At 40.7% G+C, this 24,806-nt stretch overlaps 1 protein-coding gene across 2 annotated transcripts in view; it reads left to right on the top strand.

Moving 5' to 3' along the window:
• The window catches only part of DOCK11 (dedicator of cytokinesis 11), a 224,302-nt gene that overhangs the window by 107,689 nt on the left and 91,807 nt on the right, over positions 1-24,806 (top strand). For both annotated transcript variants that reach the window (XM_055437858.2, XM_088834017.1), the window contains exons 15-27: positions 90-212; positions 415-491; positions 3,448-3,632; positions 3,724-3,789; positions 5,513-5,605; positions 7,590-7,713; positions 12,385-12,506; positions 13,101-13,187; positions 15,247-15,336; positions 21,317-21,435; positions 22,965-23,034; positions 23,115-23,240; positions 24,308-24,379. In XM_055437858.2, coding sequence (XP_055293833.2) covers positions 90-212; positions 415-491; positions 3,448-3,632; positions 3,724-3,789; positions 5,513-5,605; positions 7,590-7,713; positions 12,385-12,506; positions 13,101-13,187; positions 15,247-15,336; positions 21,317-21,435; positions 22,965-23,034; positions 23,115-23,240; positions 24,308-24,379 — 1,354 coding nt within the window. The remainder of the gene's footprint in view (positions 1-89; positions 213-414; positions 492-3,447; positions 3,633-3,723; positions 3,790-5,512; positions 5,606-7,589; positions 7,714-12,384; positions 12,507-13,100; positions 13,188-15,246; positions 15,337-21,316; positions 21,436-22,964; positions 23,035-23,114; positions 23,241-24,307; positions 24,380-24,806) is intronic.

The following is a 24,806-nucleotide window of genomic DNA, read 5'->3' on the forward strand; positions in this document are numbered from 1 at the left end:
GTTTCACCATTTTATGTTCCCATCACCATTATTTGATCTTAATTTATCCATACTTTCGAGTTAAAGAAAACCCTCTGTTGCTCTTTTAGGCCCATTTTCAAAGATATTCAAGGCTCTCTGGACCTGGATGGGAGATTTTCTCCTTTGTATAAACAAGATAGTAGCAAGCTTTCCAATGAAGACATTCTCAAGTTGCTCTCAGAATACAAGAAGTAAGTAATTTAGAGTTACTGCGGCAAATCAATATCAGAGATGAATTATAATTTCTTTGAATGATGAACGTGAGTCATATGTGGGAAAAACCAAATGTTGGAGCATTTGGATTTGGAAGCATTTGGAAGTTTGAATAAATGGTAACCAGTGCACTTAGTAATCATATTTTTTGAATATAAAATATTGTTATTTTACATCTAGGCCAGAGAAGACCAAATTGCAGATTATTCCTGGGCAGCTAAACATCACAGTAGAATGTGTTCCTGTGGATTTTTCAAGTAAGAACTTACATATTGCAAATAAACCTAAAAGGCTATGTTTGAATCTCAGGGTTTTTATTTGTTTTTAGTGTTTATTTATTTTACTGTGCCAGGTCTTAGTTGCAGCACGTGACCTCTTAGTTGTGGCATGTGGGATCTAGTTCCCTGACTAGTGATTGAACCTGGGCCCCCTGTGTTGAGAGCACTGAACTACCACCAGGGAAGTCCCTGAAGCTCAGGTATTTTATCTTCCTGACATTTTTCTTGAGATTTACATGGTGTATTTGTTTCCTAGGGCTGCTGTAAGAAAGTATTACAAACTGGGTGGCTTAAAACAACAAATTTACTCTCTTGTGGTTCTAGAGGCTGGAAGTCAAAATCAAGGTGTCGGCATGGCCACGCTCCCTCTCAGTGCCCTGAGGAAGAATCTCTTCTTCCTAGCTTCTAGTGGCTGTTGGCTAGCCTGGGCATCCTTCGGCTTATAGATGCATCATTCTGGTCTCTGCCTCTGTCCTCATATGGTCTTCTACTAAGAGCACCAGTCATTGGATTTAAGCTAAGCTAAGTCACGTCAGTTGTGTCCGACTCTGTGCGACCCCATAGACGGCAGCCCACCAGGCTCCCCCATCCCTGGGATTCTCCAGGCAAGAACACTGGAGTGGGTTGCCATTTCCTTCTCCAAGGCCCACCTTAATCTATTATGATCTCATCTTAACTAATTACTGAGCTGAAATGAACTGAAGGCCCTATTTCCAAATAAGGTCACATTCTGAGTTTCCAGTGGACATGAATTTTGGTGGGACACTATTCAACCCAGGACACATGGTGAATAGTTAGAGATTAGGAAGTAAATTAAGTTGATTTTTATCAGATGCTGTTTCATGTATAATATATGATGTGAGTGTGTTCCAGTCAGTTTCTGCTCCTTTCGCCTTGGCTGAATTTCATCAGTGAAGGGATCCAAAAGGAGAATTTCTTTTCTTGTCTAAAGACAAGAATCTATGATCCCAGGAGAAAAATGGACAGAAGACAGAAAAGACAATTTGCAAGAAATAAAATGACTGGTAAATAATTAGAAAACATCCAGTCTCAGTAATTATGCCAGTAACACAAATGTAAAATATTTCAGCATTGTGGTGTTTTTGTTATCTATCAAATTTGCAAAAAATAAACTGTAACTGTCTAATGCTGGCTTAGTTTTGGCCAGGCACCGTCACCCATCTCGAGTAGGAGTACAGTTTGGCAAGAGACATACATGAATGTCTGTAACTAAGGCATTCTAATTCTGACATTCTGTCTATCCATTTATTCACCAAATAAACATTTATTGAGTAAACTTTATTGAATACTTACTAGGTGCTTTGAAAGTATGGAGATTACAGTCTAGAAGGAGTGAGAGACATTTAAACAAGAAAGCAAATGAATAATTTCTGTCTCTGATTGGGTGGGCTACTTTCAAAAAGGGTGGCTAAGGAAGGCTCTCCATATGGCCCAGCTAGCATGAAATGGTTGGGACTGTACATTCTACTCTGAGGGTGTCACATGTAAAGATCTTGAGGTGCAGCTAGCTTGGTTTGTATGGACGCAAAGGGAACCAATGAGACTCTAGTCTAGTGTGTGATGTGAACACGGGAGATAGGAAATGAAGTAGGAGAAGTAGGAAGAATCACATCATGCAGAACATTGTGAAAACCATGGTAACTCCTTAAAAAACTGAATTTCATCTCAAGTACATTGAGAAATCATGAAAGGATTGTAAGTAGGAGAGTGGCAATTGGCGTGTTAAAACATCTAAGAGTTCAATGGATTATTTTTTCCTAGAGAAATAACTTGAAGTGTAGACAGGAATTTATGCATAAAGATATTTTTTGCAGTGTTGTCTATATTACAGAAGGGATTGAAAGCAACCAAAGAGTACGACACTGTCAGTGTGGTTCAGTCATAGTTCAGTTCATGTGTGGTTCAGTTCAGTTATGGGATCCTGATACCATGAAATTTTTATGCAGCTCTGCAAAATGATGTTTACAAACAATTCATGAAATAAGATATCAGATAAAATACCAACAATTAGGATAAAGTTCTCTATACAGTGAGATTTTTGTGTTTGTTAGATGAGACATACATAAGAAGAAGATGACAAGAAAATATGCCAAAATATTAGCAGTGGTTAACTCTGGGTAGTGAAATGATCACTTTTATCTGTGGACCTTTACTCTGTTCCTCCAGATATTCTATTGTAAGTATCGCTATCATAGAAAACCAAACCCAGTGAAAAATATTATGTCCTCAGATCTGACTCTCCTGCATTTTTCTTCTCCATCAGTATCACTCTTCAGCAAGGACCAGCAGTCTTAGAGCCCCTTTAAGTGTATGAATAACCTTCACTGCAAGTGGCTACCTCAATAACACGTGCTGCTATACTTCTCGAAGGCTTTGTGTTTTCCACATTTGGGAGGATTGAATTTATTATTAGTAACTCATCATAAGATCTGTAGTTTCAGAAGGCTGCCATTATTCCTTAAGTGAAAATTTGCACCTATACCAAGTTAACTTTTTAAGAGGGACTAGCCATGAGCTAATTGGCATAAATTTACTGTTACTTCCCTGATACCAATAAAAAATTGCAGTGAAAAGCTAAATTGCAGTTGCAGGAGGAAGAATGTAATGGATTTCTTCACAGAGTTTAAATTTGTCAAAATTATGATGTGTTATATTTGGAAAATCACTCTATGTTGAAAATGAAATAGCAATCCGCATCTGGTTTGAAGGGTTTCACTGAAATCAGCATCAGGCTACTTACTCCTGCTTGTTCTTCTGGGTTCTTGAAGTGGCTGTATGAGTTTTTGTCAATCACTGAGAATTCTGTTTGTTAAACCACTCTTTGAGAACACAATCCAGGTATATATTTTTTTTATAAATGCAGGAATGTGTTAACAATTGTTGCATCTTTGCCTGTTTTTTTTTTCTGCTATAGATTGTATTACTTCTTCATATGTGCCTCTGAAGCCCTTTGAAAAGAATTGTCAAAATATTACTGTGGAAGTTGAAGAGTTTGTTCCAGAAATGACAAAATATTGTTACCCATTTACCATTTACAAAAACCATCTATATGTATATCCCTTGCAATTAAAATACGATAGCCAGAAAACATTTGCCAAGGTAAACAGGGTAAACTATACATTTTGGGGTGTTACACTTGTTTATAATCTTCTCGTTTTATGACTCATTTTGAATGATGAATCGTTTTTAGGCAAGGAACATTGCGGTCTGTGTGGAATTCCGGGATTCGGATGAAAGTGATGCTAGCGCTCTAAAGGTTTGTTTGTGATATTGATAAGCATGCATTTTTCATAGAGACAGACATTTTGGTACTTGATAGCTTCATGTGCTAAGTTTCATGTGCTTAAATGTCAAAGAAAATGTAGTAAAGTGACAGATGTAATATAGCCTTTTCTACTCTTAAACATTACCGGTCAGATTGAGTTAAATATTAAGAAATGACATAATGTGTTAGGAGCGTATATATAGCTTTAAAAAAGGGTAAGCTGCATATGCCAGAATTTTTGCCTTTGCTCCACTTGGATTTTGCCTTGCTTCAATGCCCAATCACAAGGTCATTCTCTCCTGACAGCTTATAGTGGTACCATCAGGGGAGCTGAAACTCCTTTCTCCTTGGAACCTGAATGGTTTTCAAGCTGACAGTAGCACAGCATGACTGCTTTGATCTGAGATGTGACTTCGAGTCTGTGGCTGGCCAAATGGTGCCTCCAAACTTGAATAAGTGATCTAGGAAAAGCATCTCAGTATCTGATATTGCGATCCTTAAAATACCTGTCAGTTCACGGGGCCCTTACAGTTTCACTCTTTATAGCCACCTTTTACTTTTGGCTCTTTAGCCCAGGAATCAGAAGCCTGAGAGAGAATTCCGAACATCTAGCCATCACAAAGTGTTTATCTTGCTCCCCACGTCTCTAGCTTGAGCCTAAATCAGACAGATGGATGGCGAGTCTTCCACTTAAACCACCTAGGAAAAGAGGCTGGAATATCCCCGATTAAGTCATCGAATGTTTAATAACTCTTATCTTTGAGAAGAGATTTTTTTCACAGAGAAACCTAAGTCAAATTAAGGATTAGCTGGCTCAGATGAGGTGTAGGTTCTTTGATTCTTCCTTCAGTGGAGCTGAGAATAGTTTTTTCTTCATCCCCGTGTACTATCCTTTTGTATACTCAAAGACTCTTAGGTTACCTCTCTGCAGTTCCTGCAAATTGCCTTCATAACCATATTTCAGGAGAGCAGGCGAGTGTCAGTTTCATTTCTTAGCTGGTCTGGAGGCTGGCTCTGAAGTACCCTACTGAGGCCATTAGGAGCCTGGCTCGTCGACTCCATATTCATCCTTGAACGTATTAAGCCTATGGAAGTGAAAAACTCACACTAGAAATGAAATCGGATCTTTCCACGGAACCGTAGAAAGCCTTCCATTCATTTTATTGGTGTAGCAGCAAACTGGTGACTCTGAAAGTGTGGCTCATAAAGTGAGAGAACAGTAAGCCCGTCTGTGGCCTAATGGCCATTCATTTTCTAATTCCTCAAGGCTAGGAATGGATCTGATGTTGGTTCTGTTAAAACTCCTTACCTGGCCCATGCACAATGAGCATTCAGTACATGTTGCTGACTGACCGAGGAGGAGCTTCTCATATTAAGAAGTGCAAATAGCATGAGAGAAGTAAGCTTGCCAGGCCTGGCTGAAGAATGTTTCCCTTCCAAATGATTAGAAGTGTTCAGCCACTTCCTGTCAGCTAGGTTGAAATTATATTTCTTTGGTGGCAGGAAATTCAGCAGCATCCATGGAGCCAAGTTAGGTGATGTCTGGGGGTGTCTGGAGTGACTGGAAATGATTTGGAATTTACAGGCTCATGGTGAGAGCCGGGTGGGCTTGGCCGTGACCCTGTGCTCACAGATGCCTGTGACTGTGTGTGGTTCCCTAGCATCCTGTTTAAAGAGCGGCATGGGGAGTGGTGACTGTGTCCTTCTTTTGCAGTGTATCTATGGAAAACCTGCAGGATCTGTCTTCACCACAAACACTTATGCTGTTGTCTCGCATCACAACCAAAATCCAGAGTTCTACGATGAGGTAAAAATATGTTGTTTTCTCATTGAGAGAATGCTGCGGTGGTTGTTTCTTTTCTGTTTGAATTATTTCCAGTCTCTCATCTGCACCTTCAATCCCTGAATGGTTAGTCCCATGAAAATAGAAAATGTCACATCAGAACGAAGGGCCACTGCCTGCTTGGTGCCCTTTGGTGACAGTGGAGGCTGGGCCCACAAATGGAAGGGGCTCTGATGTGAGATAATGTAGGAAACAGACACCAGACTGGAACGGGACTTCTAGCCCACACTTGGACATCAGCTGGCTCCGTGACCTTGAGAAAGTCACTTCCCCTCCCTGAGTCTCCAATTTCCAGAGTTTAAAATAAGACATTTGGAAGGGGTTTTCTGAAGGCCCTCGTAGCTCCTACCTCCTGTGGTTCTGCATGGGAGGGTACAGCCTGTCTATAAGTGAAATGCTATGGGAGACACAGCGGTGTGGCTGGGTCCCCAGAATCCCATCGGCTACACCGAATGCCTCAGTGCAATGTAGACAGAGGCCATCTCCTGGCCTCCGAGCGCCTGTCCTCAGTCAGGTTACCTGATCCTGTCCCTGGCTCTCTTTCTTCCCACTTCTCTGTCTCTGTGTGTCTATGTCCTTTCTAGTGTCTCTCTGAGTGTCTCTGTCAAAACCTCTTCTAGCTTGTGCATATACAGCTTATCCAAATCCACAGGCTGCCTTTGATAGCCGTGTGTCTCCATGGAACCTGGGTGTGCATCCCAGGCCAGGAGCTCTGCTGTTTCTGCTTCTCAGGCTCCACGTGTCCATCCCTGGCTTGGTCAGAAACCATCCCCCGACCCTGCTGTCCCCGGTTCCCCAGGCCCAGCTGCTGTAGTATGGAGGCCTGAAACCCCAGCCTGGGACTCGCTCATTCCTGCTCAGTCCAGTGCCCCAACCTTTGCAGGGAATGTGTTTTTGTCACCCAGGGAGGGAGTGTGTCCATATTTATGTGCAGCAGAGCATTAGATACCCAGATGGTCTGGATGCTGTGAATAGACATATTCTGCGGTGAAATATACCTACAACAGAAATTAGTTATCACACCAAAGCCATGTCTTGTGTGAATGATAATTAGGCCAGATGTCCCATCACCAAGCTGTTTAATATATTCCTCTCTGTAACCAGTGCTGGTCACTAGAGAAAGCTTGTTCATGTAGTAAGTAATCCATGTTAGGAAGCCAAAAACAGACTTTTCAAACATTTGCTATGTATTAACCAGGAAAGTGAGTGTGAGCGTGTATGTTTGCATGGGTTCCTGGGCAGGTCCACGCATGTGCGTTAAATCAATTAAATCTGTGATCTGTCTCCCACATCTTCCCCAGGAGACATTATAAACATTCACTTGGGTTCTTATTGGCAAATGACTTGATGTGCTTGTATTAAAGTATTAATTTTTAGCATGAAATTCATGTGTCATGATGATACTTTGTATTTATTCAAGAGTAAAGCTATGTTTTTCCTCCTAAGTAATTTATACTTGTGGATTCCATAATACTTCAGTGAGTTTTTGCTCATTTATTCATAAAGGCTTATTTTTTTTTGTTCCACGCAGAGGAGGCCAATGAATTTGGAAAAAAAAAAGGCAGGTTTTCAAATTCAGTGCACATTGTAGATGGATTGCATTCACTGACTCAGATTTAGTTATATAGTATCTCTGGGCTTTAAGGACGTGGTTTTGATCCAGTGTTTCAGAAAATCCTGCTGCAAAGTTGAATCCAGGAGAATCCACTGGACTCTCCAGGAAGAGTAGTAAATCAGCCCTCACAACCCAAGAAAATATTATTGTCAAACTGAAACTGACCAGAAAGGCATTTGGAATATATTTAAATGATATCTATTATTTGACCACTTGACCTGTGATTTAGAAAATTATGTCATTGGAAAAGTATGATGAAACAAAGCTAAAGGTCTGACAGTCCCACTCGATGATGAAAATAAAATGCTCTGTATAATTTTGCTTTCATTTCAGATAAAAATTGAGCTTCCCATTCACCTGCATCAAAAACATCATTTGCTTTTCACTTTTTATCACGTAAGTTGTGAAATTAATACAAAGGGAACAACCAAAAAGCAGGACACAGTTGAAACTCCAGGTACGTGTGTTCTTTACTGGAGAATAGTTGATTTACAGTGTTGTGTTTGAGGTGTACAGCAGCTGGATTCACTTGTACATGTATGTGCATCTATTCTTTTTTGGATTTTCTTCTCATATGGCTTAAGACAGGGTGTTGAGTAGAATTGCCTGTGCTGTCTAGAAGTCCTTGTTTATAATCCTTTCTATCTACGTATTTATCTGTATTTATATCTATGTCTAATCTATCTATAAGTGTGTATCCTTTAAAATTAAAAAAAATTTTAGAGTATAATTGCTTTACAATGTTGTGTTAATATCTGCTGTACAGCAATGTAAATCAGCTATAGGTATACATATATACATGCATTCTTTAAATCTCTCTCTCTAGAGCTATTCGAAATGGGGTTGTCTTAGGATATAACCACTTTAATTGAGCTACCGACCACTTCCCCTTACCAAAAAGTGCATTTCTGAGTTAAAATTTCCTTGCTAAAGTTTGAATTGCATGTTCATTTTATCATCATTTCTACTCAATGTCATGTCCAAATGCTTGCCAGTGTGCTTAGACTACTGTAGGCAACATAAAGTGATATTGCTCTTCTCAGAGAGAAACCCATATTGTGATGCTATATTTTTGTTTTTTCTTTTGTGTGGAATGGCCTAGCAAGCAGAATCTTCCAGCTCTACTCATTGAAAAGAGGGAAGTGAGCCCAGATTCATGGGCATTTTTGAACCCAAGGGAGACTGGAATTCTAGTGAGAAGAGGATAGATTTAATAGACTTGAATAAGCATTGATAGTGAAGCCCCAGTTGCGGTCTCATTCCTCAAGGCTTTAGAAAGACCAATGGGAAGCATCCTTGGGAGAATATCACAGGTCCTCTGGACATGGCCCATGCCACATCCACTATGTCAGTGTCAATATGCTTTGGGATTCAAATCCAAGTTAGCCTGCGCCAATCTTTTTCTTTCTTTCTTTTTTTAACATTTTTGGTGGAGTTTAGTTGTTTACAATGTTACATTAGTTTCTATTGTACAGCAAAGTGAATCAGCTATATGTATACATATATCCCCTCTTTGTCATCACAGAGCATTGAATAGAGATTCCTGTGCTATATAGTCTATTTTCATTAGTTAATCCATTTTAAACAAGGTAGTATGTATATGTCAATCCCAATCTTCCAATTCTTCCCACCACCCCCTCCCACCCTTGGTGTCCATTTGTTTATTCTGTGCATCTGTGTCTCTATTTCTGCGCAAATAGATTCATCTATACCATTTTTCTAGATTCTATACATATGCATTAATATGTGATATTTGTTTTTCTCTTTTTGACTTAGTTCACTCTGTATGACAGCCTCTAGGTCCGTCCATGTCTCTGCAAATGGGACAACTTCATTCCTTTTTATGGCTGAGTAATATTTCATTGTATATATGTGCCACATCTTCTTTATCCTTTCCTCTATTGATGGGCATTCAGGTTGCTTCTGTGTCGTTAGCCTGGACCCATCTTAAATTTGTTCATTCATTCGGCAAGTATGTCTGCATATATATTATGTACTAGATATTGTTGTAGGTAATATGGAGAAGACAGTGGCACATCGAACATAGATCTCATCTTCAGTGAGCACATGGTCCAGTGGGGGAAACAAGATCTATGGAGACATTATAACACGAGATAGAAAGTAGCAGTTACCAATAAAATGGTGCTATGTGATTGTCAGAGAAGAGCGAGTTATTCTCTGACATCATATAAAATTATTCAGTTCAACTGGTGGAAGGACAAGTGGCTGGGAGTCAGGGAAGGCTTCCAGGATGAGACGGTATTTGGGTGAGGTCTTGAAGGGTGGGATAGAGTTTGATAATGCAGTCATAACAGGAAGGTAGGGGATTCCAGGATGAAGGAATAGCCGGTATAGAGACAGAGTATTGAGGGGTCTGGACAGGGAACCCCCAATAGTTCCACAGCACTGGAGCACAGGGAACTGGGGAGGGAAGCATAGGATGCCAGATTGAAAAGGGAGAGTCAGATGGTGGAAGGCCCTGAATACCAGGTTGTGGGTTTGATTTTGTTCTATTACCGATAGGAAATACTGGAGGGTTATAAACACCAGTAGGAGCTGTTTTGCAGGAAATCCAATCAGGCAGCAATATAATGGGTGAGGTGAGGTGGAGCAGGAAGAAGGAAGGAAGGAAGAAACACCAGTTAGGGGGCTATTTCAGGAGTTCAGGAGAGGAAGGGGACCACAGTGGGACTGTAATGGCGGGTGGGTGGGGGCAGGTGGTGAGGGTGGAGAAAAAGACAATTGCAGAGAAATATACTGGGCCTGGCAAGTGATTGGCCTCTAGAGAGATGATTCAGAGTTAGCACTGAAGTTTCAAAACTGGAAAGAAGTTCTTGACGAGTAGCAGAGTTATGCCTAGGGAAGGTGGGTTTTGACTGATGTCGAGTTTGCAGTGTTAGTGACACATCTGAGTGATGCCCAGCAGGCAGCAGTTCTGAATATTAGGAGAGTCCCTTTGTGGATAGTGAGGTCATGTTCTAGATCCCCATAGAAATTGCAGTTTGAGAAGAAATCTAGCAGAATAATGGGAACCTATGACAGTGTACCTCCTGAGGAAACAAACAACTGTTGCCTTTTCCAGATCCTAGACAGAAGTGGGTAAAATGCTCAGTAGAGCATGAGGTGGTTATTCTCTTGCTACTCATCAGTTTTAAAAATATATATATTAAAGTTTTTTTTGAAGTATTATTGATTTATAATGTTTCAGGTGTACAGCAAAGTGACTCAGTTATGAATACATACGTATATATACACACATATCCATTCTTTTTCAGATTCTTTTCCATTATAGGTTATTACAGAGTATTGGACATAGTTCCCTGTGCTGTATACAGCAGGTGCTAGTTTTTAAAATCTATTTTATATAGAGTAGTGTATATCTATTAATCGCAAACTCCTCCCCAGCACTTCACTTCTGTCTGTCCTTTAAGTGGTTTCACACCTTTGAGGCAGATGGTGTGTGCTTGACATTGTGCCTTTATAGCTTCCAGGCATTCTAGATGAGTTTTGACTAAGAGACACACTTGGCCATGCTCTGATTGATTTGCAGTGCAAAAATGTTGCCCAGGCAATTCCATAGAGACAGAAAGTAGATCAGTTGCTGTCCAGGACTTGAAGAAGAGGAAATAGGATGTGACTTCTGAGGGGTGTGGAGTTCCTTTTGGGGGTGATGAAAAAGTTCTGGAATTAGGTAGTGGCAATATATATAGAGCTTTGTGAATATACTAAGAACCATTGACTTGTATACTGTAAATAGATTAATTGTAAGGCATCTGAATTATATGTCAATAAAAATTTATGTAAGGAAAAAATATCGCTGAAAAACAAGAAATATCTTTTCCTGCTTTCTGTACTGGAAACCTTTTGTCATTTGTCTAATTTTCAGTTTAACTACTTTGACAGAGTCCTTTTGAATGGCTCTTCTGCTCATGTTACTTTCCTCTGCTTTTTCTAAAAGAAAAGCCCTGGGTAAAGCATTTCTGAAGCTGTACTAGTGAAGATGCCCTGCAGGCGTGTTTTGGCGTCTGAGAAAGCCATTCAGTCTACTTGGAGAGTGCAACGTATCAGTCTCTTTAAGAATTAAAGCTTTGCCAAATTAGACACGTGAATGAAAATATTCTGACCAGATTTGTGTTGACTTCTGTGTTCACACTGTAAACACATGCACACATGCGTGCGCACACACACACACCCACACACTCACACAAAGAATTTTAAAGCATCAGAAAGCAGTGGCTTTCAAAAGTACTCTCGAGCCAACACCCTCCCTCATATGCCAGAACTCAGTTCAGAGCAATCCTTTTTACAGCTAAGTTATAAACACTTGAAGTCCAGAGTAATCTCTATAATGGAAATACTGACACCGCTTGACTTGAGCAACACAGATGGCTCTGGCTTTTTTAGCTTAGAACATGATGAGGTTTCTAATAAGAAGCCAAGAGGCTCTTTGGTGTAGAACTGTTAAGAAATGTAGAGACTGGGGAGGAAAATCTCTCAGTGATTCCAGTTGTAAGTACTGTGCTGTGGCTGTATTCTCTTGCTACCTCTCTTCCTTCTGTAATCAGGAAAACTGCCCAACCAAATACTGCTGTGTATAAATATAGAACGTAACCCTGACTTGTGACCTTCATTTTCCATAGACCTTTACTTACCCTAGGGTTGCTGGAAGCAATTTTGCAACATGGTGATTGCTGTCTGATTATAGTCTCAGATATGAGACTGTAAGGGTGGACAAGAGACATCTGAATCTTTAAAAAAAAAAAATAAGTGTACCAAAATGCTAGTATGTCGAGATAATGAAATGGATGCACTTTAAAAGCTTTCAAGCATTTTGGTATATCAGCTCACTTTGGTCTTTCAATCACTGTTCTATAGAAGAGCTGGGTGTTATTGTTTCCATTGTTATAGTCAAGGAGGTAGCATGAATAACCTGTTAGTGGCCAGGCTAGGATTAGGAAGCCATCCAAACTCATTTTTCCCCCCAGTGCTTGGATGCCCAACACCTGGACTCTCACATACAAACCCCTGGCAGCATCACCAGCCCTACCCTGCTCCCCAGTGACCAGACATTTGTGTAGCTAATTGCATCTGTGATTTCATTTCTCATGGTTGATTATTGTCTTGGCAGTTGGCTTTGCCTGGGTACCTTTACTGAAGGATGGTAGAATCATCACATTGGAGCAGCAGCTGCCAGTTTCCGCCAATCTTCCCCCAGGCTACTTGAATCTGAATGATGCAGAATCCAGAAGGGTAGGAAAATATCTGTATTTGTTGAAGAAATCATGATGAAATGTTATTTTTCCCTTCTTTTAAAAAATGTTATTGAAGTATAGTTGGTTTAGTGTCATGTTAATTTCTGCTGTACAGCAAAGTGATTCAGTTTTCCGTATATGATGAAATGTTTAAAAAATAGAATACTGTTGGCCTATTGGATGGTTTAGTGTGCTTGATAGCTTCTCAGAGTGTGGTTTGAGGGCTTATGCTGGTCCACAACAAAGTTAAGTATGGAAAATGAGTGTTGGGAAGTTTCTATCATAGTTTGACAAAGTAACCTCATGTCAGTTGATTCCAGTAACTTAAAACAGGACTCTGATTTTGTGCATGATAAAAAAAAATCCCTCATCTAGTCATTTTTAATTGTCATTAGGAAAAGAATCCGCCTGCAAAGGATGGGAACTTCAAAATGATTTAGGATACATTTATTCTAAAGGCAGGTTATTTTCTCCAGTAATTACCTATGTCTGAAACTAGCACATTTGTTTCTGAGAAAAATGTTGAAATGCATATATTGCTCATCTGTCCATTGCTATGGTACAAAAACTCACATGTGTTTTCTGTTCCCAGCAATCGAATGTGGATATTAAGTGGGTAGATGGTGCAAAGCCTTTGTTGAAGATCAAAAGCCACTTGGAATCTACCATTTACACTCAAGTAAGTTGCATCCCATGAATCTGTCAAAAATTTTTTTTTGCTATACCATGTGGCATGTGGGACCTTAGTTCCCCAGCCAGGGATCAAATCCATGCCTCCTACTTTGGAAGTGAGGAGTCTTAACCACTGGACCATGAGGGAAGTCCCTGAATTTTGTCAATTTTAATACTTGAATTTTTTCTTGATTAAAATAGATTATATTCATTTCTACAGCCTTAGAGAAGTTGTGGCCTGAAACACTTCCTCATTAGTAACAACACCATTCTTAATAATAGATCAAATTTTTAAATTCTTCTCAAATGACCAAATCCTTTTATTCCCATTGACTGATTAGAATCTTGCAAAACTCTGAAAAAACTGTGGAGGCTAGTTTTTAAATCATATATTTTTTTTTGAGCTGGTTTAGATTTACAGAAAAATTATGAGGATAGTGCAGCTACCTCCCATATGCCCTATACCAGGTTGCCTCTAGTGTTAACATTTAACATGAGTGTGACACCCTTGTTACAACTCTTGAAGCAGTACGGAGACATAATCATCAGCTGAAGTCTGGCCTTTATTCAGGTTTCCTTAGTTTTTACCTATTAATACCCCTTTTCAGTTTCAGGATTCTATCCAGGATAACATGTTACTTTTAGTTGTCACATTCCCTTAGGCTCTTGGCTGTGACAAGTTCCGAGTGTTTCTTTGTTTTGGGTGATCTTGTCAGTTTTCAGGACTACTGGTACTTTGCGGATGCCCCTCTGTTGGAATTAGTCTTATGTTTTTCTTATGGTTAGGCTGGAGCTGAACACAGAAGTTGGCAGTCAGTGGATCAGGGTTAGCTACTACAGTTTGCTCTTAGACTCAGCATCCTTGAAATTAGAATCAGGTACTTGTGAGACACCTCAAGCACTGTTTGAAAAATCATGGATGGAGAAGGTGAAGTCCACGCTCCTTGGTACAGCCCTCTCAGGTTTCCTTGGCCATTCCATCCTTCTATAGGAAAAGAAACAGGGGCTCAGTCAGGTTAAACGATTTGCCGAAGGTCCCACAGATAATAATTAGAGGAAGCAGGTCAAAATCCGATTTCCATTTTTTTCTCTTTCATCCCTTTTGTTAAAATTGGAGGATAATTTCTTTACATTGTTGTGATAGTTTCTGCTGTACCACAACGTGAAGCAGCTAGGCATGCGTTCTCAGTCGCTTTAGTTGTGTCTGACTCTTTGCGATCCTATGGGCTGTAGCCCACCAGGCTCCTCTGTCCATGGGATTCTCCAGGCAAGAATACTGGAATGGATTGCCATCCCCTCCTCCAGGGGATCTTCCCAACTCAGGGATTGAACCCAAGTCTCTCACGTCTTCTTCATTGTAGGTGGATTCTTTAGCAGTGACGCCACTTGGGAAGCCTGAATTGGGTCTATGTATACACGTATCCCCTCCCTCTTGGACCTCCCTCCGCGCCTCCCCCCAACCCCAACTCTCATCCCTCTAGGTCACCACAGAGCTGAGCTCCCTGTGCTATATGGCAGCTTCCCACTAGCTATCTATTTTACACATGATTGTGTATACATGTCAATTCTACTTTCTCAATTCATCTGGAATTTCTTGATTACGATTCCTTAGAGAGTCTGTGCTATCCAAAGATTTAGTGTCTGTGGATTTCACATAGGACAGTTGGACGCTGGCCACCGCAGGGTCAGGTGACTCCCTTTTCTTCACCTGTCAGTTCAGACCTCTCTTCCTGCTTGTTCCATTAAAATATAGAAGCGGCCCAACTTCAGAGATGACATTACTGAGAAAAGGAAACAAATGTTGGACTAGATGGTGGCCTACCCGGTGCACTGAGATGCATGCTGAATGGGCCTGGTTGGCTGTTTTGTGTGTGGGTTGAGAGGACTCTGGGACTCAAGGAGGAACATGTGTGTTGGTAGCTGTAGATGCCGAGTCAGGTCATTAGAAGACCCGGGGAAACAGGCTTGCAAGATTCTGGGTGGGAGGACGGGTGGTAGAGGTGGAGAGCCTGTGTTTTGTGGGTATTGAATCCAATTTAATATGTCTGTATCCATCTGGTTTTCAGGATCTGCATGTGCACAAATTCTTCCAGCATTGCCAGCTGATTCAGGCAGGCTCGAAAGAAGTTCCCGGGGAGCTCATTAAATATTTAAAGGTAAATGAACAGCAGCTTTCTGTGAAAGGTTTGGTTTTCTTGTCTTTTGGTTGCCACATTTTTGATGTGGGGGGGGGGCCAAAAAAAATGAATACTTGAAAATACTTTTGGTTTCAAATCCTCAAGAGAGTACATTCTGCTATGTCCTTTTCCATCAAGTGGCTGTTTAGAAGCACACAACAGCGTAGCATTAGGAAGAAAATGCTTTAGCCAGAATTCAACAACATACTTTAAAAAAAAATCTCATGAAAATGTTTATTTCGGGTCCATAGATTGATTTTTCCAGGTCTTTTCTCATCTTGCTGACAGCCCAGTAAAGGTAGAGAATGCTGTGGAGAAAAAGGCCAGGAGAAACAGAGTCACTTTTACTTGGAATAAAATGTGAAATGGTTCCTGGGTCCATAGGTAAAAGAGTATCAAAAGGGTCAGCTGATAAGAGAGAACCTAGTTGCTGCATGGTGCATAGGAGTCATAAGAAACACCATATTTTATCAAAAGTATTGAGAATCCAAGACTCTGTTTATTCCCTAACATGGTGGGACAAAGCACATGTCATAAGACCCAGCTGACAGTAGCTTTTCTCTTGGCTGCTCCTTCAGTAGATCAGCCATGGCCAGTCTGAGGAGTTTTGATTTTAAATGAAGTCCTCTACAGGGTTTCCCTTTCGACATGTGTTAATAATGAATGATATGAAATGAACAAAAATTCTCATTTCTTTCAGAGAGGCAATGTGAATGAGGTAACACGTGTATGGGTTCTGGAATCACAAACTGAGCTTGTACCCCAGCTCTGTCACTTGTTAGCTCCGTGATTGACCTTGACCAACTTACTTAACTTCTCCAAGCCCTTGTTTCTTCTTCTGTCTCATAAAGATACCAGTAATACCCACTGGTACGGTGATTGTGAGGCCTCAGTGAGATAGGGCATCTGCTGTGTGGTATTCATTCCATACCTTTTTCTTGAGTGCCTCCTGTGGGCCAGGCTTCATTCTAAACATGGGAGGATAAGTGAAGGAAACAGACAATGTCCCTATTTTCAAGGCACTTACTTTGGTGTGGAGACAGATGGACACTCAACACATAAATGAATAAATAAATACATCTGCAGCCATGGTTCCAGGACCCTCCCTCGATACCAGAGATACTCAAGTCCCTTGCAGTCAGCTCTCCATATCCGCAGACGTGAAATATGTGGAGATGAAGGGCCAACTGTGTATCTTATATCAGTTGGTAATAAGTACTATAAAGAAAACCAAAATATAGGGAAGGGGAATAAGGAGTGATAAGGATCTCTTTTTTAGATTGTCAATGAGGAGCTATCCAGTAAAGAGACCTAAAGGAAAGGAGGGTGCCAGCCGTGTGGAATTCTGGGCAAGGGCTGGAACAGCAAATGCAGAGGCCCCAAGGAGCTTGCTTGGTGTGTTCCAGAAACAGGAGGAGCTCCAGTGTGACTGGCATATGGAAGGATAGGCCGCCCCATTGGAGAAGATAGCTGGGTTACTGGTCTGGTAGGGTTACATAAGCTATGATGACACGGGAAGCTGTGAACAAAGGAGTGTGATATAATGTGACTTTGGTTTTTACACTTGATCTTAACCAAAAGGCCGAGAAGCGATGTGACTTTGGTTTTTAAAGAATCATCCTGCTTACCATACAGAAAATAGATTGTTGGAAAGGTAGAATCAGGCAGGTAGCCGATAAATGGTGACTTTTATTCTTAATTAGCATTAAGAAGTATAGTAAGTCATCTAATTTCTTATCTTGGGTAATGTCTAGAATCCCGCTCTATATGTGAGTGCCTTGTCTGCTCAGATTGGTGGCTTTATTCTTCCACTGGGGAAGCTTTGTAAAAGTTTTAGCAAAATTAAATTTCCTGTATTGATATTCTTAGAATGGAGGAGGAAGAAAGGTATTCATATTTGTGTTTTTAAGGGTGTGGAATTTCTGTTATTTCTGTGACCTATGCTCGCCCTCTAGTGGCAATGAATGAAATGCCATGTGATTATAGAAAGCGCCAAACTCCTGTATGGAATGTTAGTGCTAAAAGGGATCTTTAGGAATTTTTTTTTTTTTACAGATGAGGACACTGAGGCCTGAGGAGAGTGATTTGCCAGTGTTTATTCAGCTGGTTAGTAGGAGATCAGAGCCGAGCTTGTCTTTTGATGGGTCTTTTGACTCCTAGCCCCGTGTACTTTTTATCAAACCTTGCGATTTCTTGTCCTTGTAAATGACATTGTTTAATCAGTTCATCTAACCATCCACATGCTGAGCTTATTATGTGTTCAGTATTTTCGTAGATGCTGTGTGGCTTGCAAAGAAGAATAACTTAGGCTATTTTCCATAGGGATCTTATGACCAGCCGAGAGGGGCCCACTTAAGTCAAATGACAATATAAGTCAGTAGTACAAATGATCATCCAAAGCAATATGTAATTAAATGTCAAATGCATGATACAAGATATAAATGCTCAGAGTTCACAAAACTGTGGAACCGCTGAGACTTTATCCCTTTGATTCCTTCGTTTATTCATTTATTCAGTCATCCCCCAAATAATTATTGAGTACCTACCATGGAGCCAGATATTGTACTGGATGCTGGGGATATAATTGGAATAATTCAGACAACATACCTACTCCATTTGGGGTAGAGAGATTATAAAGAAGTCCCATTAGATAGGGATGAGTACTGTGAAGAAAATAGAACAGGTTAAAGGTCAACATTCAGAAAACTAAGATCATGGCATCCGGTCCCATCACTTCATGGCAAATAGATGGGGAAACAGTGGCTGACTTTATTTATTGGGGCTCCAAAATCACTGCAGATGGTGATTGCAGCCATGAAATTAAAAGACGCTTACTCCTTGGAAGGAAAGTTATGACCAACCTAGAAAGCATATTAAAAAGCAGAGACATTACTTTGCCAACAAAGGTCTGTCTAGTCAAGGCTATGGTTTTTCCAGTAGTGATGTATGGATGTGAGAGTTGGACTATAAAGAAAGCTGAGCACAGAAGAATTGATGCTTTTGAACTGTGGTGTTGGAGAAGATGGTTGAGAGTCCCTTGGACTGCAAGGAGATCCAACCAGTCCATTCTAAAGGAGATCAGTCCTGGGTGTTCATTGGAAGGACTGATGCTGAAGCTGGAACTCCAGTACTTTGGCCACCTGATGCGAAGAGCTGACTTATTTGTAAAGACCCTGATGTTGGGAAAGACTGAAGGCAGGAGGAGAAGGGGATGACAGAGGATGAGATGGTTGGATGGAATCACCGACTCAATGGACATGAGTATGGGTAAACTCCGAAAGTTGGTGATAGACAGGGAGGCCTGGCATGCTGCAGTTCATGGGATCACAAAGGGTCGGGAGTGACTGAACTGAACTGAATGGGCTCTAATGTGACCAGGAGTGCAGTCAAGATGGAGTTGTCAGGGAAGACCTGTCTGAGGAGTTGATGACATTTCAAGCTGAAAAGAACTGATGAGGGGAAGACAGCCATAGATGATAAAACTGGGTAAAATGCTGACAGACTATTGCAGCAGGTGTAAACACCTTGCAGTGGGATGTGTGAAAGAGAGGAAAAAAAGCAAAGACAGCATAGCTAGAGTACACTGAGCAGCGAGGAGCAGGGGATGGCCCCAGATGAGTGGAGGATGGGGAACCCTTCATAGCTTTTTGTTCATGGCAATTGGTTTTGTTTGTAACAGAGGGAAATGGCATTGTCAAACTTGGCTTTCAAAAAGAACCTTCTGGCTGCTGGGTAGAGAATAAATTCTCTGTGTAGAGGAACAGTACTGGTGCAGGGAGACCACTTCTGCAAGGAATACCCATCTCTCTTTTTTCTACCTGATGTGATCCTACTTAACCTTGGACCTTAGAACCTCTGTCTTCTGAAGTGTGTGGCATTCCCTCCTCACTTGCAGACACAATTGCTGCTTCTTCTGTGCGTTTACTGTTTACTCTCTGTGTCACAGCGATTCAGTTCCATGTGTTTTCCTTCCATCGTCTGTGAACTGCTTGATGATAGGAACCACATCCATTTGATGTGCTTGGCAATCGGCAATTCATTCAGTATGAAAAGTGAAAAAACTGAAAGTCGCTCACTCGTGTCCAACTCTTTGCGACCCCGTGGACTATACAGTCCATGGAATTCTCCAGGACAGAATACTGGAGTGGGTAGCAGTTCCCTTCTCCAGTGAAATCTTCCCAACCCAGGTCTCCTGCATATCAGGCGGATTCTTTACCAGCTGAGTCACAGGAAAGCCCATTTGGTATACCTTTTTTCAGTATACCTTTATTGATGCATGAATGGGTTCACCGAAGTGGGGGGTGAACTTGACTGGGAAGGGTGGCTAGGACTTTGCTAAAAAAATATGAACAAAGGCACAAAGGTACGCATGCATTTGACAATTTCAAGGAGCAGAGCAGTCAAGGTGCCAGTTTGGCCTCATGAAGAATGGTGAATGTTAAGGCTAAAACTGTAAGTTATGTTTTAAGTAACTTAGGCTTAATAGCCTGGGTCAGGTTTTCTCCAACTTGGCACTATTGCCATTTGAGGCAGGATGGGTCTTTGTGGTAAAGGACTGTCCTATGCATTGGAGGGTGCTTAGAAGTACTTCTGGCCTATCCACTAGATGTCGGTAGCACCTGCTCAGTCATGACAACTGAAAATGTCTCTGAACATTGCTGGATGGCCTGGAGGGATGGGGTGGTGAAGGGGTCTCTGGTTGAGAACCACTGCCCTAGCTAATGGAGAGGCATCAAAAAATTTTTTGATGGTGGCAGAAAGTAGCCTGATATAACCACTACTTGAGGAGGATTGAGTTTTGGAAATGAGAGTTAAATATACTGAGGTTGAGGAGAAACTGTCCATAGCCCTACTATTAATGGAAATTTGCTGGACTATTTTGGTTATAGGTTATAGTCCTGAAAAAAGGGTGATGGCTGTAAGGGTAGAAGAGAGAGGGCCAGACATTCGGAAAAACCTGAGGGAAAGACTAGAGGTTCCCTGAGCTCAGTTTCTTGCATTAGGCATCCATCTGATTGAAGAGAAGCTGCCCGGAAATCTAAGAGGTCACTGTTGAGAGAGGCCTGAAAAGGGAGGGTGAGCATAAGGATGGAAACATGGGGCACTCTGAAAGATGAGTATTGTATCCTTAGGATACAGACTTGTCTGACCATCTCTGTCTTTCCCAGGGCACTAAATCTTGAAGTGGTGTAGAAGGTGCTCAGTGAGGTGGTTTTTGGTTGGCCAGTTGACTGAGTGAGTGAATGAATGGGTGAATGAAGGAAGGAGGGAAGGAAGAAGAAAGACATTTTACTTATTGGGTGGGCCAAGAGTTCATTTGGGTTTCTGCATAAGCTGTATAGAAAAACCCGAATGAGCTCTTTGGCCGTCCCAATATTTTGCTGCTTGTTTCATTTCTCTGTATACACGAATATATTTCTTCTTTCTGATGTTAATGTGCCAATCAGTAGCAGTAGAGTGTTAGCACTTTGCAGAAATGTGCTGTGAGGATGTTAGAATGCAGAGCTGCCTCAGTGTGTGGATGGAGCCAGTGTGAAGCCAACCATACACAGAGATACACTTTATTGAATCCTGTTCTCCCTGCAGTATGATGGCCCACTTTCCCCTGTAAAACATAAAAATGCTGGGGGCTGGGAGGCCAGTCTCCAGTACCTCCAAACATGCCTGCTCCCCAGCCCAGTTGTTGGTTTACCAAGAGTCAGTCACCTTTATTCTAAAACCTGTTGATCCCAGTTATACTTGTTATCTTCAATAGAGTATTTAATATTAAAGGAACTAACAAAATCTGAGTGCCAAAATAGAGATGTGTGTAAAGTAATTGACAAAGTCCCCTATCCCTGGAAGCATGTGTTTTAAAGTGAGCTTATATTCTAGTCAATGTATTTATCATTGCTTAATCTTCGGTTGTTTCACCTTATATCATACTTTGATTTTCATAACTAATAATGACTTATTTTAGTGTTTGCATGCCATGGAGATCCAAGTCATGATACAGTTTCTACCTGTAATTCTTATGCAACTCTTCCAAGTTCTCACAAACATGACCCATGAAGATGACGTTCCTTTCAACTGCACCATGTGAGTTTCCGTGTTACAATATGAAGAATCAACTTTTGTTTCCTTTGCATTTCTTCATTTATCTTCCAAATGAAAACCCCAAAGGCACAGGCCTAATATAACTTTTCTCTAGTTTCTTTCTTCTCGGACTGAGGGACTCACATCCCCAGGGATAGGTGGTACCAGAAACCATAGGATAAGTTTACTGTGTTTTCCTCAACCAGGGGCTCTAAAACTGCTGCATGTTAGATCAACCTGGGAATCTTTTTGAAATATCTGTTCCCAGACCGTACATCATACCAGTTAAACCTGAATCTCTGAGAGCAGAACTCAGCATTGTTTTTTTGTTTTTTTTTTTAAGTTTCTACAATGATGCCCTAATGCAATGGAGTTTGAAAATCATGCCCTTGACCAGTATTGTCCAATAGAACTTTCTTCAGTCATGGAAATGTTCTATACCTGTATTGCCCAATATGGTAGCCATTAGTCACATTTAGCTGTTGAACTCTTGAAATGTGGCTGGTGTAACTGAGGATCGGAATTTTTCATAGTAGTTAATTTTAATTTGTTTACATCACCACTTGTGACTAGCAGCTCTCACATTGGACAGAGTGGCCCTAGGCCATTAGTTTTTACTCAAAAGAATAAGTGTTCTTTTTATAGGAAAACAAACAAGGATATATTGTAGAATAGGATGCAAAATGCACTTAATTTTTGAAAATAAAACAGGGGTTTAAAAAAAATTAGGAGCTCACTGCTGGGTGTTTCTGGCATTGCTGCTTCTGCTGTTGCCATAGCGTCTCTGGAGCCTCAGGGTTCAGGCTCCACACACCCGCATACTGTTTGCTCTTCTCTGCTATTGGGGGTAGTTTGGTTGCTAATTTAAGAAGCATTATTCTAGTCCAGTGGTTCTCAAAAAACGTGATTCCCAGACCAGCAGCATCAATACACCTGGAAGCTTATTAAAAATGCTAATCATGGAACTTCACCCCAGACCTAAAAAATCAGAAACTCTGGGAGAAGGGTGAGCACTCGGCCCTCCAGGTGTTTCTGATGCATGCTAAAGTTGCAGAACCACTGCTGGCTTCATAACTTGAAAACTTTCTGTGAATCTTACATTTGCTTGCAATTTTAGTTCATCTCATTATACCTGCTCTGTCTCGCCCTTCACTTCCCCCCATCTGTTGACATGTTTAACGTTTTTTCCTCTTCTTTTCCTTTGATTTTTACTAGAGGGGATTTCAATATTTACCTTACTGAAGGCTTTTTACTATATGGTAGCTATGAACATACTTCAAATGCGATTTAGAAAGGAGATGAAAAGAAATATCTTGGTTGCCAAAATAAAACATCCTTCTTTGGAACCAAGAAATGTATTTTACAAAGCCCTGAACGTGTTACATGCTGAAATCTTTGCTGGATCCAAACTAAGATGCCATTTATTTAGACAGTGTTAGGCATTTTTAAGGGTTAGATATGATGGTTTTATCTAACAAACTATAGTGTTTCATTGTGGTCTGATGTGCTGACTTTTATGAATGTTGTTTCAGGGTTCTCTTACATATTGTATCAAAGTGCCATGAAGAAGGCTTGGATAATTATTTAAGATCCTTCATTAAGGTTTGTGGAGTAAGCTTTCTTTCTGAGCATTTTGTCTTATAAGAGAATTTGGTCTTATGGTTCATTCTCTTTGATTGTAGTATAGCTTCCGACCTGAAAAACCCAGTGCTCCTCAGGCCCAGCTGATACATGAAACTCTAGCGACTACAATGATAGCGATATTGAAACAGTCTGCAGACTTTTTAGCAATAAACAAATTGCTAAAGGTAAGGACACAGAGACATGCTTGCTTGATACCCTCCCTTTCCAGGTCTAGTCTGTCATCATTTCCTCAAGTGACTCCCTTTTTGCCCAGCACTTAGCCTATGCATCCTTTCCTCCCAAGTTCTCCACAGAAATCCTTCATTCCCTTCACCCTCCCCACCTACCCCTTGCTCTCAGTCAAATGCGTAATAGAATTTTGGAGGGTATAGATCTGGGCGAGAATGCTGTATTCATCACATAATAGTTCTGTGACCTGGGACCTGTTAGTTAGCAGTTCTGAGCATCCACTTTCTCATTTCTGAAATATAAGTAAAACATCTAAAATGTTGTTTCTGGCACATAGTAGGCACTCACTCAAATGTTGGCTCTTCTTGTTGTCATAATTTTTACTATTCCTATTAGTAATGGTGTTAGTCACTCAGTCGTGTCCAACTCTTTGCAACCCCATGGACTGTAGCCCTCCAGGCTGCTCTGTTCATGGGATTCTCCAGGCCAGAATACTGAAATGGGTTGCGATTTCCTTCCCCAGGGGATCTTCCCAACCCAGGGATCAAACCTGAGTCTCCTGCATTGCAGGCAGATTCTTTACCATTTGAGCCACCAGGTATCTGCTTGAGACTTCCCTGTACCTTTCAAATTCTACTTACACAAACACCTCTGCTACTTGAGCTGGCCCCAGTGTTGTATGAAGGGCGGGGTTGGGTCCCTCACTGGGTGCAGGCTGTAATATGATTCATTGTCCATAGAGAATTTCAAATCAGTAATAAAGTTAACTAAAAGTTGGTTTGTTCTTATCACCACATGTAGGCAAATCAAAGCAGTGTCAGTGATAAAATACCCCTCTCCACCAAATATCCTTTTACATCACCAGCTGGCCCTGAGGCATACCATTACCTTTTTGCCAACACAATTTGAAGATATTCTATGGGACTTGGATAGTCAGTAGCGATCACTTTAAAATGTTATTAAAGTTCAGAGACAAAATCCATAGTGATTTGTCAGCCTTTTATAAGCTTCAGAGATTTGGGTAACAATTAAAGATTGATTTGTATTTATTTGTTTATTTTAGTACTCATGGTTTTTCTTTGAAATTATTGCAAAGTCTATGGCCACATACTTGCTGGAAGAGAATAAAATTAAGGTAAGTAGGCTCAAGAATAATATTTAACATAGACAAAGAAGGCTACTCTTATTCACGGGTAGCCGTGACATGCAAATCCTCTTTTATATTTTAAGGACTCTCAGTCCATAGCTTTTTTCAGTTTTTCTTTAAAAAAAACACAAAAAACAAAGGTGTTCATATGTTTTCAAAGTCTCAACTTCAGAGGCTCACCACAGATTCTTCCCTGTGAGGTAATTGCCATATTAAGTACTTTATCTTTGAAGTTTTCCCTTTGTCTTCTGGTTTTAAAATGTCAATGTTGAAAATATTCATTAGGAATGAGAACACGTACCAAATCAGAAAGAACTATTCTCTTAGATTGAAGGCATGTACAAAGTTAAAAACATTTTATGTAAAAAAGACAAAAACCAAAATCTCTTTATGTAATGCGTGTGTTCCTGGAATA

The sequence above is a fragment of the Moschus berezovskii genome, chromosome X (assembly GCF_049115385.1).
Source record: "Moschus berezovskii isolate FMDL1 chromosome X, NW_MosBer_1.0, whole genome shotgun sequence".
Taxonomy (NCBI): domain Eukaryota; kingdom Metazoa; phylum Chordata; class Mammalia; order Artiodactyla; family Moschidae; genus Moschus; species Moschus berezovskii.